Source organism: Otolemur garnettii, unplaced genomic scaffold (genome assembly GCF_000181295.1).
Source record: "Otolemur garnettii isolate 467f Iridium unplaced genomic scaffold, OtoGar3 scaffold00105, whole genome shotgun sequence".
In the NCBI taxonomy this organism is placed as follows: Eukaryota; Metazoa; Chordata; class Mammalia; order Primates; family Galagidae; genus Otolemur; species Otolemur garnettii.
In genome coordinates, this window is record NW_003852500.1 from 483,770 (window position 1) to 501,311 (window position 17,542).

The 17,542-nt window shown below is 50.7% G+C and overlaps 1 protein-coding gene across 1 annotated transcript in view; it reads right to left on the minus strand.

Annotated features, from left to right (window-relative positions):
* The window catches only part of NOTCH3 (notch 3), a 36,147-nt gene that overhangs the window by 4,016 nt on the left and 14,589 nt on the right, over positions 1 to 17,542 (minus strand). Inside the window, exons 17-31 of the mRNA XM_003796505.2 lie at positions 16,731 to 16,956; positions 16,122 to 16,323; positions 15,841 to 15,988; positions 15,232 to 15,416; positions 14,645 to 14,777; positions 14,304 to 14,561; positions 14,107 to 14,225; positions 13,149 to 13,714; positions 11,050 to 11,382; positions 8,882 to 9,036; positions 8,450 to 8,672; positions 7,411 to 7,495; positions 3,831 to 3,993; positions 2,053 to 2,357; positions 1,655 to 1,802 (exon numbers count right to left, since the gene is read on the minus strand). Of these exons, the coding sequence (XP_003796553.1) occupies positions 1,655 to 1,802; positions 2,053 to 2,357; positions 3,831 to 3,993; positions 7,411 to 7,495; positions 8,450 to 8,672; positions 8,882 to 9,036; positions 11,050 to 11,382; positions 13,149 to 13,714; positions 14,107 to 14,225; positions 14,304 to 14,561; positions 14,645 to 14,777; positions 15,232 to 15,416; positions 15,841 to 15,988; positions 16,122 to 16,323; positions 16,731 to 16,956 (3,249 nt within the window). The remainder of the gene's footprint in view (positions 1 to 1,654; positions 1,803 to 2,052; positions 2,358 to 3,830; positions 3,994 to 7,410; positions 7,496 to 8,449; positions 8,673 to 8,881; positions 9,037 to 11,049; positions 11,383 to 13,148; positions 13,715 to 14,106; positions 14,226 to 14,303; positions 14,562 to 14,644; positions 14,778 to 15,231; positions 15,417 to 15,840; positions 15,989 to 16,121; positions 16,324 to 16,730; positions 16,957 to 17,542) is intronic.

The following is a 17,542-nucleotide window of genomic DNA, read 5'->3' on the forward strand; positions in this document are numbered from 1 at the left end:
CAGGTTTGAACCCGCCACCCTTGGTATATGTGGCTGGCACCATAACCACTGTGCTATGGGCGCCGAGCCTCATATTACAATTCTTAGCCATACTAGGAAGCCTATAAACAAAAAGACAAAGAAAATAACAGGTGTTGGCAAGGATATGAGATATTGGAACTGTCACACATTGTTAGTGGAATATAAAATAATACAGGCAGTGTGAAAAACAGTCTAGCAGTTCCTCAAAAGGTTAAACATAGAGTTACCATATGATTCAACAATCCCATTCCTAGGTATCTACAAGAGTATCCCAAAGAGCTGACAACAGGTGTGCAGACAAAAACGTGTACGTGAATGTTCACCACAGCATTATTTACAGTGGTCAAAAGGTAAACAACTCAAATGTCTATCAATGATGGACAAACAGATAAACAAAATGCGATCTATCCATATAAGGGAATGTTTTTTAGCCATAAAAAATGAAGTATTGACACCTGCTACACTGGTGAACCTTGAAAAAATTATGCAGAGTGAAAGAGGCCAGATACAAAAGGACACACATTGTCTGATTTCATTTATATCAAATTTCCAGCACAGGAAAATTCTTAAAGACAGAAAATAGATCAGTGGTTGCACAGGGCTAGAGAGATGAAAGGATTGGCAGATGAAGATTAACGGGTAATAGTTACTTTTGTAGGTGAAGAAATGTTCTAGAATTGTGGTAATAATTGCACAACTCTGTGATTATATTAAAAAGAGTATATTATTTTATATTTTGAGTGAATCCTACAATATGTGACTATCTCAAGAAAGTTTTTTTTATAAAAAATAAAACAAAGATTAAAAAATTAAATAAACTAAAATATTTCGTACATTTGCCCCAGCCACATTTCAAGTGTTCAACAGCCACTACATGTAGCCAGTGGCTGTCATATTGGACAGTGCAGAGAATATTTCCATTGCACACAAAGCCCTATTGGCCAGCCCTGCTCTAGAGGTGAGGTTCTCAAACAGGAGTAATTCTCCTCCCCCAGGGGTATAATGCAATTTCCAAAGATATTTGGAGCAGTCACAACTGACATCTAGTGGGCTAGGGCCGGAGATACTGCTCATCACCTAACAATGCACAGAACAGCTCCCCACACAAAGAAGAATTCTCCAACCCCCTCCCCCCTTGTTAATATAGTGGAGAGTAAAAAGTTGAAAAAAAATTAAAGTAGAATAAAATAGAATTATCTGACCCCAATGTCAAGGTGCTGAAGTTGACAACACCTGCTCTAAATCGATGTGACTCTCTGAGTGTGTCTATGGCTGGTCAAGGCCTTTTGGATGTGAAGACAGACTGCTAAGAATCTGAACAGGTCAGGCTCTGCCATCACATGTGCATTTGGAGAATTTGCAAAATTATTACAACTGTCCAGCAGGTGGCAGTGGAGTAAGTTCTTCTAATAAAGCAGAAGGAAAGGAAGTGTCCTGAGTCCCTTTTCGAAATCCCTGAAGTTCCCTAATGCTTACTGGCTGCCCTGCAGGAGACTGTGAATCCATATTGGCGCCCCCACTTAAGTGTGCATGAGCTTCAGTGATTAGGTCCCAATGTAGGTGTGACCTCACACCAAGGCCATAGTCGGGGCCCAGGTGACCCAGCCTCCCACCAATTCCTTTGCCAACCTACCGAGCTCATCCACAGCATTGACATCAGCGTGGCTGGCAATGAGCTCTTCTACCATGCCCTCCACCGCCAGACGGGCTGCCAAGATCAGTGCCGTCGAGCCATCCGCCATGCGGGCATCCAGGTCTGTGGAACGGTTCCGGATAAGAATCTAGGGGAGACAGAGACAGGAGAGGAGTAATGGCAGGAACAGAGGAGTCTGGAGGACCCATAACTCCCCTGAAGTCCCCAACCCCTATATCCCTGAATTTGATAAGCTTCAGGGAGCAGCTACTTTCCAGATACTGTACTCCAGTATAACCCATTTTCCAACTGAGAGAAATGATCTCTGAGAGGCATCTAAGACTCAAGTGTGGCACGCCTGCCCCAGCTCTGAGGTCCAAAGGGTAGGCCTGTCTTACCTGAAAAACGCCCTGGGCATCGGCAGTGACAGCTGTGTGCAGAGGTGTGCGACCTGAGTGGTCCTGGGCATTTGTGTCCGCCCCAGCATCCAGCAGCCGCTTGGCAGCATCAGCCCGGGCATAGCGGGCAGCCAGGTGCAGGGCAGTCTCACCCGTGCGGTCAGTCCGTGCCCCCAGCTGGGCCCCCTGGCAGATTAGGTCTGAGATGATGCTGGCTGATGTGTCATCTGCCTCATCCTCCTCAGTTGGCATTGGTTCCAGGGACCCCCCACAGAAGGAAGCCAGCATTAGTGGGGTGAAGCCATCTGCAGGGATGAGAGTGTGTCACCAGGGAAATGGGCACAATGGTCTTTCCAGTGAATATTATCAAGAGCATCATTTTAAGGTCAAGTGGGAGATATGAGAGGACAAAAAGGAGTGGACAAGAAGGAACCAAAGGTTTGGTTTCTTTGTCTCCAGCTGGATTAGCACTCTGGGGTGCAACTCATGTTACAGAGTCCCCTGCAGGATCAGGCTCATATAACCCACTGAGAATTTGCCTGAAGTTGCACATTTGCTTGACTTCTTTTCTTCTTTGTCCTGTCTCCCCTACTTCCTAGGTGTCCTGTAATAAATCGCAAACCCAGGTATTGTCATCCTGGGTATGGGTGTGCAAATGGCAGGATTTACCACTCCTTCTTTTCTTTTTTTTTTAAGACAGAGTCTTACTCTGCCGGCCTGGGTAAAATGCTGTGGTGTCATAGCTCACAGTAACCTCAAATTCTTGGGCTCAAGTGATCTCCTTGCCTCAGCCTCCCAAATAGCCGGAACTACAGGCATGTACCACCAAGCCTGGCTAGATTTTCTATTTTTATCAGAGATGGGTCTCACTCTTGCTCAGGCTGGTATGGAACTCCTAAGCCCAAGCAATCCACCCACCTCAGCCTCCCAAAGTGCTAGGATTACAGGTATGAGCCACATCACCCAGCTTCAAAAATTGGCTTTTGACTAAGATGTGGTATACCCTGTAACTTGGTGCAGGGAAGGAATGTACTGATCGCAGGGATAGTCCAAGTCCAACCCATGTAACAGTTATATTTTATAATGTAAATTAATAAATTAAATTTCCAATTAAAAAAAAAAGAGCCATCCCCCAGGGACATAAAATCTCAGGCACTTCCAACCTCAGTAGCCAAAAGGACTTCAAAAGCAAGACATAAGTGCAGGCCATTCAGAGCAAAAACGAAATGAAGCTGGGGCAGGAATATCCTGAAATGTGATAAAGATCAATCTAAGAGGTTCCAGACAACATAGTCTGCCTCACTCTACATGAACATTTGCCCTGATTTTCCTTAGGGAGCCTCTTACACCCCATCCTCCATCCTCAAGTCCTGGGGAGAGAGAGCCCAATCCCCTCCTTGGCTCAAAGACAGGTAAGTGAGCCAGGCCTGGTTAATCTGCATATTCTAGCTTAGGAATGAGCATGTGACCTTACTCTGTCCACTAGAATCCATCCTGAGATTTTCACTGGGGCAGTTGAGGTTTCCTAAGGAGGTAGCCAATGGGCAGAGAGAGAAAGACTGACTCCAGGATCCAAATATGCCTGCTGCTTTCAGGCATAGTAAATTCCATTTTACTTAAGCTAGTTTGAGTTGGGTGTGTGTCATTACAACCAAGAGTCTGGTTAACAAATACCTAAAGAAGTCCTGACACTCCCCAGTTCTCCCCAGAGCAGATTTAGGTATAACCTCTCATAAGAAGGATGGGCATCCTATAGGGTAAGGGGCACCATCACTGACCTGGGCCTCGCACATTGACATCCATGCCATCAGTATCTGCTTCACCCTGTGGTGGTGTCAATGCCATGGCTGGTGCCACCCGGATGTCAGCTGCAACCAGATGGTGTTGAGTCCACTGGCGGCAATCCACAGCCTCCTCAGCTCCCATGCTGGGCTCCTCTACCTGGAAGGAGAGGAACACAGGTTCTCAGATCTCACTCTTTGGAGGTTGGGAGAAACATTCCCAGGGACAGGGCACAGGTTTCTCCCACACAACAACCCTAGGTAATTACTAACAATTAACTGCTTTTATAGATAGAGAAACAGGAAATGGATATGCCAGAGCTTAGGGAGCTACTCAGGGAAAAAATGGGATTTCAATCCAGGTTGGAAGGGAAGGAGAGGCTGGAAACCCAAAGTGAGTGATCCACAAAGAAGTACAAAGTGTGGCACTTGTCAGCACACACACTAGACATGAACACGCCAAAAATGAAATTAAGAGAACAATTCCATTGACAATAGAATCAAGAAAAAGAAAATGTTTAGAATTCATTTAACAAAAGAAGTGGGCTCAGCACCTGTGGCTCAAGTGGCTAGGGCGCCAGCCACATACACTTAAGGTGGTGGGTTCGAATCCAGCCCGGGCCCACCAAACAACAATGACAGCTGCAACCAAAAATAGCCAGGCATTGTGGCAGGCACCTGTAGTCCCAGCTACTTGGGAGGCTGAGTCAGGAGACTCGCTTGAGCCCAGGAGTTGGAGGTTGCTGTGAGCTGTGACGCCACAGCACTCTACCCAGGGTGACAGCTTGAGGCTCTGTCTCAAAAAAAAAAAGAAGTGTAAAACATGAACTCTGAGAACTATAAATCACTGGTAAAAAATGGCTTGTGCCTGTAATCCTAGCACTTTGGGAGGCCAAGGCAGGAGGATTGCTTGAGGACCAGAGTTAGAGGTTGCAGTGAGCTGTGATGAGGTCACTGCAACTCCAGCCTAAGCAACAGAGCAAGACCTTGTCTCTTAAAAAAGAAGTTTTTTAGGCCAGGTGTGGTGGCTCATGCCTATTATCCTAGCACTCTGGAAGCCGAGGTGGGTGGATTACCTGAGCTCACGGGTTCAAAACCAGCCTGAGCCAGAGCAGGACCTCATCTCTTAAAAAAAAAAATTAGCCAGGTGTTGTGCCAAGTGCCTACAGTTCTAGCTACTTGGGAGGCTGAGACAAGAGAATTGCTTGAGCCCAAGAGTTTGAGGTTGCTGTGAGCTGTGACACCACAGCACACTATCAAGGGCAACAAAGTGAGAATCTGTTTCAAAAAAAAAAAAAAATGCAGTTTTTTAAAAATTAGTCTGCAATGGCTTGTGCCTTTAGTCCCACCAAGGTTAAGGCAGAAAGATTGAACTCCTCCTAAGCCGAGGAGTTCAAGACTGCAGTGAGTTATGACTGTGCCACTGCATGCCAACCTAGGATAGTGCAGCAAAACCTCATCTCTAAATATATATATACATATACACACATGTGTGTATATGTATATATATATATATACACACACGTGTGTATATGTATATGTATATATACATATACATATATATATGTTTAAATTTTAGATCTTTTTCTTTGTAGCCCAGGGAGGAACCCGGGGCCACAAGTGTGTTTGAAGTATCCATGATCATGTGTCCTGCAAATTTTAAAAAATTTTAAAGGGGCTCGGCGCCTATAGCTCAACCGGCTAAGGCGCCAGCCACGTACACCTAAGGTGGCGGGTTCGAATCCCCAGCCCGGACCCGCCAAACAACAATGACGGCTGCAACCAAAAAAATGGCCGGGCGTTGTGGCGGGCGCCTGTGGTCCCAGCTACTTGGGAGGCGGAGGCAGGAGACTCGCTTGAGCCCAGGAGTTGGAGGTTGCTGTGAGCTGTAATGCCACGGCACTCTGCCCAGGGGGACAGCTTGAGGCTCTGTCTCAAAAAAAAAAAAAAAAAAAAATTTTAAAGGAAACACGGGGGCAGAAAGGGGTTCCTTCAAGAACCAGTATTAACCTGGAAAGAGGAGACTGGATGGAAGAGCAGAAAAAGGAAGAGACACCCAGGATCCCACAATCAGGAACTCACATGGACCTCTAACCTGGTAGCCAAACATGAGCAGGACCAAACACTCACATGCAAACCTATATTTACCTTCACAAGCACCTGGGCCTATAGCAGGAGTTTGATCAATTTCAGATTCATAGTTGAAAAGGCACAAGAGACATTATGGAAATAGGATAGAATACTCTTAGCTAGCCTACCTAAGGATTTGAGAGCTTTGGGACCCCACAGATTCTAGTCAAGTGAGATCTGATCTTAAGGACCCAGGAAGGGAAGTTGAGCTTCATGAAATTGACTAGGTGATGCACAGAGAAAAAGAAAGAGTCAAAGAAAATGGGATGGGACAGCACGTGATGCAGGGTCAAGTTCCAACCCTACCCCTTAGTAGCTGGGCAAATCACATCACAGCAAGCTTCTCATTGGCAAAATCAAGATAGCATCATTACACAATGCTAAGGTATAGTCAAAGCACACGGACCAACCCTTAAAACTTACTTTGGGACAGAGATCAAAAAAAGTCTAGACCCAACAGATTCCTTTAGCTGTCAATAGTAATCGATGACAGCTCCTTTTCATAAACATTAAAGGGCAGACAAAAAGCAGTTGTAAATTGAAGTACATGTCAATAGTTACCCTTACTTCATAGGGTCCTCAAAAAGATAAAATAAGTTGCTTTGGGTGTATTAGAGACAATCAGTGGATGCCCAGGTAATGCTAGTAGGAGCCTGTTATAGACTGAATTGTGCTCCCTCTAAAAATCTTATATTGAAACTCTAACCTTCCAAGAGACAGTATTTGGAGATAGAGCCTTTCAGGAGGCAATTAAGGTTAAATGAAGTCATAAAGATGGAGCCATAAGCCAATAAAACTGGTGTCAAATACAATATACTTATACATATATGCTTATAAGAAGAAAGACAGCAGATGTCTCTCTCTCCCCCGCCCCATATACAGAAGAAAGGCCATGTGAGGATACAGTGAGAATGTGGCTGTCTGCAAACCAGGTAGAGAGTCCTCACCAGGAGCCAATCCTGACAGCACTTTGATCTTGGACTTAAGCCACCCCAGTCAGTAGAATTCTGTTATGGCAACCCGAGCTGACTAATATGGAGCCCATGGGTGTGGCTCCAAGATATGAAATGGTATTCAGGACCAGCTGGGAGCACTCTCAGGCTGAGCATGCTGGACAAAGTTGGAACCAACAGAGAGAAAGCAGATTTGCTCTTTCTGGGTCATGGGTTCTCCTCTAGGAAGACCCCAGGTTTATCTAGGAGCAGAAGCCTGGTTGGGGAGAGGCAGGATGAAATTGGAGAACTTCTACCCAACCCCAGAGACCCCAGTGGCAAATCTCCTTCCTTTGAGGCCACAGAGCCAAGCCAAGGAGAAAACAAGATCACAAAACTGTGACTATTTTCTAAATCCTGGGAGGTGGGGAGAGTAGACTTTCCTGAGCTCTCCCACTGACCGGTGGGGTCCCCACCCAGGATCCTGAGGGCAAGGGTCTGAGGAGGGGCAGCACCTTCAGTCGCTTGGCCTCTGGGCACTCAGTATCCATCCAGTCTGTGGCCACCTCCCCCATCAGACTCTCGCCCTTGGCCATGTTCCTGTGGGGACAGTGAGAAGGGAGGATGTGAGAAGAGACACTGCAGGTGTCTAGACTGAAAGCAGGACTTCAGATGGAGTCAGGGCAGAAGCTGAAGAGGCAAGTTTAGAGGTCTGGAGTTGGGATCAGGGGTCTCAGGTCAGTAGACTGAGGGAGCAGAGTCAAGACACAGGTCCAGTGAGGGGATTCGGTAAGGGGTTGAGAAGTCATAGTCAGGGTTTATGGCAGGTAACAGCCAGGGTCTTGGATGGAATTGGAGAAGAAACAGGAGTGGAGTCAGGGGTCTAAACAGTGGGCTGGCTATGGGGTGAGTATCCAACACATACAGCAGGGATTATAGAGGATGATGTCAGAGGTCATGGAGAATAGAGTTAGTCTTATAACAGAGTTAGCCTGGGAGAGACAGCCAGGATTGAAAAGGTTGTGGTTGGGGTCAGCGGTCATGGGGTCACAGAGGAAGCTTAAATTCAGGATGGGACTGTGGTCTTCAGGGACAGGTAAAATTGGAAGTCAGATCCAGAGTCAAGCCCAGGATTGAGGAGCATGGGAAATTAATGCTGAATTGGGGTGGAAAGGGGGTCAGAGTTGAGGTCAAAGGTGAGGGTGGGTTGGAGCCAGAAGTAGTATTGGGGGACCTAGAGGATAGAGTCAGGGGGTCAGGGAGGAGCCAGTACAGACAGGGGTCATAGAATCAGCAGTCATGTGGGAACAAATCAGGGTAAAGCCTAAGTGTCTAGGTTAAGGGTGAGATCAGGGTAGGATTTTAGTCAAGAGAAATAAGTGATAGAAAATAAAGTCAGGTTCAAGGGTCAGAGGTCAAGGGACTGAATGCTGGGGTCCAGTATGGAATCTGAAGTTAGGGGTCAAGTCGGGGTCCAAAAGCCAGGTCAAGGTGGGGTCCAGGGCTCAAGAGGTCCCCACGGTAGGGGACAGAGTGAATGGACAGGGTTCTCACTTCATGCCCAGCGCATCTTGGCCTACAGGCTCTCGCCGGCCTTTGTGGCCAGAGGCCAAGTCTTTGTGCAGCGCAAAGCCCTCAGGGAACCAGAGTGTGCTGTGCTCGCGCTTGCGCCGAGCCACCATGACGCCCAAGACGAGGATGACCAGCAGGAAGACAGCGCCTGCTACCAGCAGGGGCAGAAACGGCACGCTTGGCTCTGGAGGCTCTAGAGGCTCCCCTGTGGGCAGAAAGCAGAGGGTAAGACTTCAGCCTCTGAAGTGGTGCTTCAGCCAAGGCAGGGCTTTCAACCAAGGTACGGATGAGGCTTCAGCCACAGGGTAGGGCTTCTGTCATAAGAGTAGGACTTCAGCCACTGGGTGGGACCTCAACCACCCCTCCTCTGGTACTAGCATTTCTGCCCTCATCACCCTCGGGGCCAGGCTGCACCTCGCACATCCCGCAGTGGGTATGGGAAGTCAAGGCGCTCCACCGCGGACAGTGCTCCCAGGTAGTCAGCTGCACTTTGGGCATCAGGAAAGCAGTGGTCATTCTCGGAGGACTGCAGGCAGAGTCGGTTGTCAATCTCCAACATCACTACAGAGCTGTGGTGACAGCAGGGAGGGACCAGAGGGCTCAACAGTTGCCTAATACACTCCCTGGCACCAACAATCACCCTCCCTCCCACATGGCTTAGAAGAGCCATCTCCACCCACCGTATCGCCATGGTCCACCTGGCTTCCAGCTGATGTCCAACCAAATGTACCCCCAAACCTGTCTTTTGGCCAGCAGTCACCCCCAAGCCAGAAATCCAATGGACATTGTTTTTACATCAACATCTCAAGTAACTTTCTTCACCCGCTCTAGTGGTGCTGTTGCTGCAGCCCTCTGCTGGGCTGCTGCATTCACATCCCAGCTACTGTAAATGTTGGCTTCTGTCAGAAGTGGCTGACAGTTGCTGCTTCTCTGGATGACACACAGTGGGTGCCAAAAGTCATGGTGCTCAGCAAGATGGGGACTGCCCCACTTGGGAGGTGACAGACACACCGTAAGGCATCCTGCAGCCAGTGACTAGCTGACATGCAAGGTACAAAATCCAGAAACCAACTCTGAGGTGCTATTACACTCCAGGGAGATCAGACTTGGGCCAGCTTCTAGCTGGGGCTACTTCCTTCCTTAGTTATCCGCTTAGTTATACCCTGTTGCCTCACTACTCTTTTTCTTCTGAGAGCAACCCCCCTCAAATACATCACATGGACCTGAATCCCCATCTCAGACTTTGCTTCCAGGAACCCAACTTATGACCCCTCACTTTCTCCACATTCCCTCCTTCATCTGCCTTTACTGGGATCACATTACCCTGATATTCAATATCTCTCTCTCTATTCTTTCTCTTTCTTCTTTCTTTTTCTTTTCTTTTCTTTTTTTCCTTGAGATGAGTTCTCACTCTGTCACCCAGGCTGGAATGCAGTGGCCTCATCATAGCTCACTGTACCCTCAAATTCTTGGGCTCAAGCTATCCTCCCAATTTTTCTTATTTCTGCTTCAATTCCTAGCTACCTCCTGGAAGGGTCTTCCTGATATCTCCAGATCCCTCACATTCTGCAAGCCCCAAAGCGACCCTGGTTTTTCACCCTATGCCCTATCACTCAGGCATCCCAGCCAGGAGCTGGTACCTCAGCCACCCTCCTCCGTCCCTCCACTCTTGCCCTCCCCTCTCCCACACCCCAATATCTCTAAAACCCAGCTCTTTTCTCTGTGTTAAGGTCACATCCTTCTCAGGTCTCTCTCTCTCCTCTACAACAGCCACACCTCCCTCGTGCCCTTCTGGTCTTCTACTAGGCCATGGGCAGGATAATTTTACATTTTGCATTTCTTCTGGGTTTGGAAAAGGGGTGGTTGTTGTCATTTTGGTTTTGATTTTATTTTTGTTTTGTTTTTTTAGTTTTTCTGGGTTATGTTGCCCAGGCTAGATTCTTGGACTCAAGTATCAAGTGATCCTCCCATCTCAGTCTCCCCAATAGCTGGAACTACTGGGTCCCACCACCACAGCTGGCTCTATTTTCCATTTGTAGTCCACAGCTACTCTAGAGGCTGAGGCAGGAAGATGACTTGAACCAAGGAGTTTGACGTTGCTGTGAGCTAGGCTGACGCCACAGCACTCTAGCCTGAAGCAACAGAGTGAGACTCTAACTAAATAAATACATACAAAAAAGAAACCAAAAACTAAAAAATCATCCTTACACATGACTTTAACCACTGCCAAACTACCTCCCTCTCCAGAAGGAGGCAGCACTAGACCTGGGCAATTCGGTCCCTCTAACAGGCCCCTTCACCTCTGGTGAGAGGCTTCAGCCAAGGCGGGGCTTTCAACCATGGGGCGTGGCTTCAGCCACAGTGTAAGGCCTCAACCAAAGGACCGAGTTCAAACACTGGGTAAGCTTGCGGGTATCTAAAAGCGTTGTTGGTTGTTGGTTGTCACAACTAGGGGGCGGTGCTACTGGCATCTAGCAGGTAAGCGAGTTAAAGAGAAGTGATACACACAAGACCTGGATCACTGTGAGCCGCCTGCCGCGGCCCCAATGGTTCCTCTGGCCTCCCCAGGTGGAGTTACTCACCCAATAACTTCAGGAGCCAGTTCCCGACGGCTTCGGGGTTCGGAGTCAGGACTGGGCCGGTGGTAAGGGAAGACCATGGCCTGGCCATGGGCATCCAGGCGGAAGCGCAGAGAGGTGCGCAGGATGGCACTGAGCCGCTGCAAGAAGTCCGCGCTGGAGCGCAGCAGCTGCTCCGGGGGCAGCAGCACAGTGAGCACCAGCACACCCCGGGCCAGCAGTGCTGGCACCTCGCTGGCACAGTCCAGCCCATCCCAGCCGCACTCCTCGGTGTTGCAGCCCTGGTCACAGCGGCCATCGGCAAAGTGGTCGGCGCAGTACTTCTCGTACACAGGGCTGGGGGCAGAGAGGGCCTGGGTCAGAGAGGCCCCATTCCCCCTCATCTCCGCCACACACACACACACACACACACACACCCCATAGAGCATGAGACTCCGAACAATGCTTGCAATAGGCAGTAGAATGTACTGGACATTGCCAAGCTTTCTGCAAATCCAGTCATTTACTGGCAAACTATAATAAACCAATAATATTAACTGCCTGCCATGTGCCAGGCACTGCTGTAGGCACCAAGAATGTGGCCCAGCCACAAATCCCTGCTCAGGTGGAGTTGGTATTCCAGCACATGGAAACAGACATTAAAGAAGATAAAGGGGGCGGTGCCTATGGCTAAGTGGGTAGGGCGCCCGCCCCATATACCCAGGGTGGTGAGTTTGAACCCAGCCCCGGCCAAACTGCAACAAAAAATAGCCGGGCATTCTGGCAGGCACCTGTAGTCCCAGCTACTTGGGAGGCTGAGGCAAGAGAATCGCCTAAGCCCAGGAGTTGGAGGTTTCTCTGCGCTGTGACACCAGGCACTCTACCAAGGGCGACAAAATGAAATTCTCTCTCAAAGAAAAAATAAAAAATAAAAAAATGGGCAGCGCCTGTGGCTCAGTGGGTAGGGCACTGGCCCCATATACCCAAGGTGGTGGGTTCAAACCCGGCCCCAGCCAACCTGCAAAAAAACTCAGGAGGCTGAGGCAGGAGAATCACCTAAGCCCAGGATTGGAGGTTGCTGTGAGCTGTGTGATGTCACGGCACTCTACCGAGGGCGATAAAGTGAGACTCCGTCTCTACAAAAAAAGAAAAAAGGAAAAGGAAAAAAAAAGAAGATAAATGAGCAGAATACACAGCATTTCAATATATGCTAAATACAAACATACACACACAGTGCTAAAAGGAATTAAGAGCTAAGGGGAAAAATCAAACACAGAAAGTGCCAGGGGTGACCAGGGAGGAGCTCACTGAGAAGGTGCCACCTTTTAAGCAAAGACTCGAAGGAGGTGAGAGAGGAGTCATGTGGCTTCCTGAGGGAGGAGTTTTCCAGGCAGTGGGAACAGCCAGTGCAAAGGCCCTGAGGTGGGACCAAACCTGAAGAACAGCAGAGAGGCTAAGGTGGCTGGAGCAGAGTAAGCAAGAGAGAGTAGGGGCAGTGAAGATGGTATAAAAGGGAGGAAAGGGCTGCAGAAGGACAGAGGGTTACACATAGGGACAGAAGGACTAGAGCAGAAGAATGGACATACAAACTACATGTCCATGTACATACAGCTCATGGATAGAGAGGGACAGAAAAGCAGTATGAATAGATAGGCAAGGCATGTGCAGATGGAAGCCATATTGGGCGCAAAATGGGTGTACGGATGGACAGAGAGGCACACAGATGAACAGGTGGGGCACAAGGATGGATAGACAGCCAGGCAGAGTGGACATACAGACAAACGGATGGACAGATGAGGTCTAAGGATGGACAAACAGGGGTGCAGGCATAAAAGAATTAAAAAAAAAATTCACGACGGACAGAAACACAAGCAGACCATAGAGAGGCACAAATGGAGTACATAGGCAGACAGAAAAACAGGCATGGCACATAGATGGGCAGACAGATGGACAGACAGACACGAAGGCTCGCTAATGGAGAGGCAGGGCACATGGGAGCAGCAGACGGAGTGGACCGAGAAACAGACGGGGCAGATGAAAGGGCAGCTCAACAGACAGTCCAAGATAGGCTGACAGACTAGAGAGAAAGGATGCACAGACGATATTCGGATGGACCAGCTCACTTGCAAGCACGCTCGCGGCCACCTGCGTGGCAGTCAAAGTTGTCGTAGAGGCAGGCTGGCGAGCTGCAGGCCGGGTCGCAGCGACTGTTGTTGAAGAGGCGCCAACACTGCAGCGCCTCGCACTGCCGCCAGGGGTCACCTACACTCAGCGAGCAGTCGCCGCCATCCCAGCCACAGCCTGGGCTGTTGCATTCCCGGTCGCAGCGCTTGTCCCCGCGCTTGGCCTGGCAGGTGGAGCGCGGGCACCGCGGCTCCTCAGAGACCTCAGGCTCTGCGGCAGGAGCCTCACAGCGCGGCCCGGTCCATCCTGGAGCGCACGTACACCGGAAGAAGGGCACGTGTGGTGTAGGGTGGCAGGAGCCCCCATGGAGACAGGGGGCTGCAGCGCAGCTGGCGTTGCTGGCCCCAGGCGGCGACCCCCGGGAGCCACGGCAGGAGGGCCCGGACAACCCTGGGGGGCAGGCGCAGCGCGGCCCGCGGGCAGTCTGCTGGCATGGGACGCCCACGGGGCACTGCAGCTCTCGGCAGGAGCGCGCCACTCGCTCGCAACGCGGACCCCAGAATGGCTGGGGGTAGGATATGGGAACAAAATATAGAGGGAGGGGAAGAGGAGGAAAAGAATAAAAGAAATGGAAGAGTGGAGAAAGAGAAGCAAGGATGGAGAGCGAGAGACGGAAGAGTGAGGGGTCAACACTTGGGAAGATCGAGCCCCCAACTTTCCCATGTCCCTCCCTACCTCTCTCCTTTACACTGGAGGCCCCACCTGGCAGATAAGCCCCGCCTTCCCTGGGAGGCCACGCCGCCAAATGCCAAACTCATCCTCTTTCCCCTCAAACCTCTGCGTAATTACGGCATTTCCCAGAAAACCCCTCCCATTCTACCTCTTCCCCTCTAAAGCTATACCCTCGCCCTGGGCGACGGCCCCACTCCTCCCCTTGATGGCGCTACCCACACCTACTGGAACACAGTGGCAGGCAAAGGTCAGCCCACCCCCAGCGCCTGGGCTGGGTCGGCACTGGCCTCCATGCTGGCATGGTTGGGACTCGCAGGGAGACAGGACGGTCTGACAGCGGGGACCTGATCAGGGAGTAGCAGGTGGATCAATCACAATGGAAGACCGGCAGAGTCCCAGCCATCCCCTTCTCCCAGGCTTACCTGTGAAGCCTGAATGGCAAAGGCAGTGGAAACTCCCACCTGGGTCCTGAAGGCAGTCCCGGGTGTGTGCTGCATGGCAGCCACCTGAGCGGCACTCATTGATGTCCGCCTCACAGCGCAAACCGGTGTATCCCGGGGGGCAGGTGCAGCGGAAGCCTCCCACCAGGTCCACGCAGGTGCCATTGTGTAGGCACTGGGGACCTGAGTGCAGGAGTAGGCCTGGGCCACAGTCATCCTCATTAATCTCACAGAGCACGCCTGGGGCAAGGAGAGGAGGAATTATCAGGAAGGGATGAAGATTGGGGATCCTATCCTGTCTCCCAACCTTGGTCCTGACATACCCAGTGTCCCAGGAGGACAAGAGCAGAGATAGCGGGCCACGAGGTCAATGCAGGAGCCCCCATGCTGGCAGGGCTGGGAGGCACACTCGTCCACATCGTCCTCACAGTCATCACCAGCGTAGCCAGCCAGACACTTTAGTGAGATGAGAAAGGAATCCATTCAGTCCAGAGGGACACAGACACACCTGGACACACCCCATGAAGACATGGAGAACCGCAGCATAAAAGGATACACACAGACATCCAAAACACAAAGACATCCCCAGTATGCAGAAGACATGAACCCAGACACACCAAGTGCCAAGGGACACACACAGGAAAACACCAGATACCCCTAAGACACATAGGACCAGAGATGCACACTCAGACACACAGAGAGACACATATAGATATGCCTAGGAAATAACAGAAGACACGGGCACACAAGATACACCCAAAGTGACAGCCATAAAGATATATCCAGACTAACAAAAGCAAAACCCCGGACACATGTCTAGAGACGTACCCACAGACACACAGAAACATGTGCCCAGACACATCTAAGCATGAAAATCTCCTCTTCCCTCTCCCAGGGGGCACCCCCTTACCTCACACACATAGCCCCCCATGTAGCCACGGCAGGTGCCCCCATGCTGGCAGGGCTGAGCCAAACAAGGGTCCAATTCCTGCTCACAGTGGCTACCTGTACGTCCCTCTGGGCACACGCAGTAGTGGGAGCTGTCCTCATCCACGCACTGCCCACCCGCCTGACACAGCTGTTCCAACCGCACCCCTGCAAAGAGGTGAGGGGCATCAGATACAGAGGCAGCCACACATCCTTGCTCCCTTCTGCCTGCATCATGCACAACATTACCCACCATCCCTACTGGCACCAGTCCCCAGGGCTTCACCCACACTCCATTGGGTTGACACACATGCCCCCAGCTGGCAGAACCTCAGCCACTGACACAAACATAAACTTGATGTTTACAGTGGCTCAGTCACACACTGCATCACAGGCACCTGTCTCATGGTGACAGACCCACATACACTATCCTGGTTGCCAGTTGTCACATAGTCACACACACTCAGCCACAAACCTCACCACATGCATATGCTCAGTAGCACCCTTAGGCAGTTCACACTTAAGGAGGTGACTTACATGCACACACCCCTCCCTCATACCCCACCCTCATGCACTTCCCTCACCCCCTCACCAATTTGGGCTGCAGCCTCCCTGCAGGGCAGACTTCGGGTGTCACAGAGGCGGCCGTTCCATCCCGGAGGGCAAAGGCAATAGGCCCCGGTCTGAACACAGCGACCCCCGTTCTGGCAGGGCATGCTACTGCACCAGTCCACCAGCGTCTAGAGGGGGAGCCCTTGGTGGCATCAGGGCTTGGCTCCCCAGCTTACTTCTCCTCCAAGATCCCAGGTAGGCCTTGCCCCCAGAACATCCCTCCAGGCTCCTCTCCCAGAGCCCCCCGTTCCCCCCACCTACCTGGCACTGGGGGCCGGTGAAGCCCTCTGGGCAGGCACAGCGGAAGCCAGGGTAAGCAGTGCTGCAGACACCCCCATGCAGGCAGGGCCGTGAGAGGCACAAGTCGGCCTCGTGGTGGCAGTGGGCTCCGGTGTAGCCGGGACGGCATAGGCAGCTGAACGAGTTCACACCATCCACACAGGTCCCGCCATTAAAGCAGGAGCTGGGTGGCGGAGAGAAAATGTACCACGGAGGAGAGAAGGTGGGGTCAGTTTCTGCCCCCTCGCAGCTCCCACTCTGGCTCACCCTTCTTAGTCCTTGTAGCTTTGGGGCCCTCCCACTCTCTGACCCTTACCCCCAGGAGAAGCTACGTCCCAAACAGAGGCCCTGCCCTGTCCCTTACTCCCAATTCACCAGGTACTTTAGCACTTAGGTGGGAACCAAGTGGAAATTCCATCCCCTCAAGGACCAACGTCTCTAAAGTGACATCCAAGCCCCATCTGTCATCAGAGTCCTAAAGTGGCTACCAAACCAGGGATGATGCCCTATTCCCTTGTCCCCATTCTTTCCCAGACCCCATGCCCTATTCAAAGCCACAGTAGCTGAGTTAAGAATAGAGGGCCTGCCCACCTCGGGCTGCAGTCAGGTAAGTCCTGCTCGCAATGGAGGCCTCCATAGCCTGGAGGGCAGGAGCAGGTGAAGGAGGCCACATGGTCAGTACACGTGCCTGGGCCACAGGGGTTGCTAAGACATTCATCCACGTCATGAGCACAACGCAGGCCAGCAAAACCAGGGAGGCAGGAGCACAAGAAGGAGCCCACACCATCCTGACATGAGCCACCATTCAGGCACGGATCTGTGGGCAGGAGGAAGGGGGTCTTATCACCTACTTTGCCATCAGCCTGTGCCCACTGGGATATGTGCTGCATAAAGTAGAACTAAAGAGGAAATCAGGTTCAATTGGGAGGAGGCATGTTTTGTCAGAGGAATCAAATTCTGTCCTCTCCTGTAGCCTTGTCCCCTCCCTTATCTGGAAACCTCACTTTTGTGGAAGAAAACTGTTGGGAGAACAAAGATGTCCCTTTGAGCTACAAAGAATATCCTGCTAATTGTGCCCCCTCTAATTCCTGGGCTAAGCACAGGCCTGTGCTGGCCAGAACAGTGGCCACTAGCCATAGGTGACTATCGAGCCCTTGAAATTGTGACAGAATTGTGGCTGGTCATGGTGGCACATGCCTGTGGTCCCAGCTGCTAGGATGGCTGTGATGGAAGGCCACAAGTTAGAGGCTGCAGTCAGCTATGATGGTGCCATTGCACTCCAACCCCGGGGGGTACAGGGCAACACCCTATCTCTAAAGAAATGAAATATTTTAAAAATTTTTTTTAATTTCATTAATAATGTTATATTGATTACATGTTAAAATGATTTTTTTTTTTTTTTT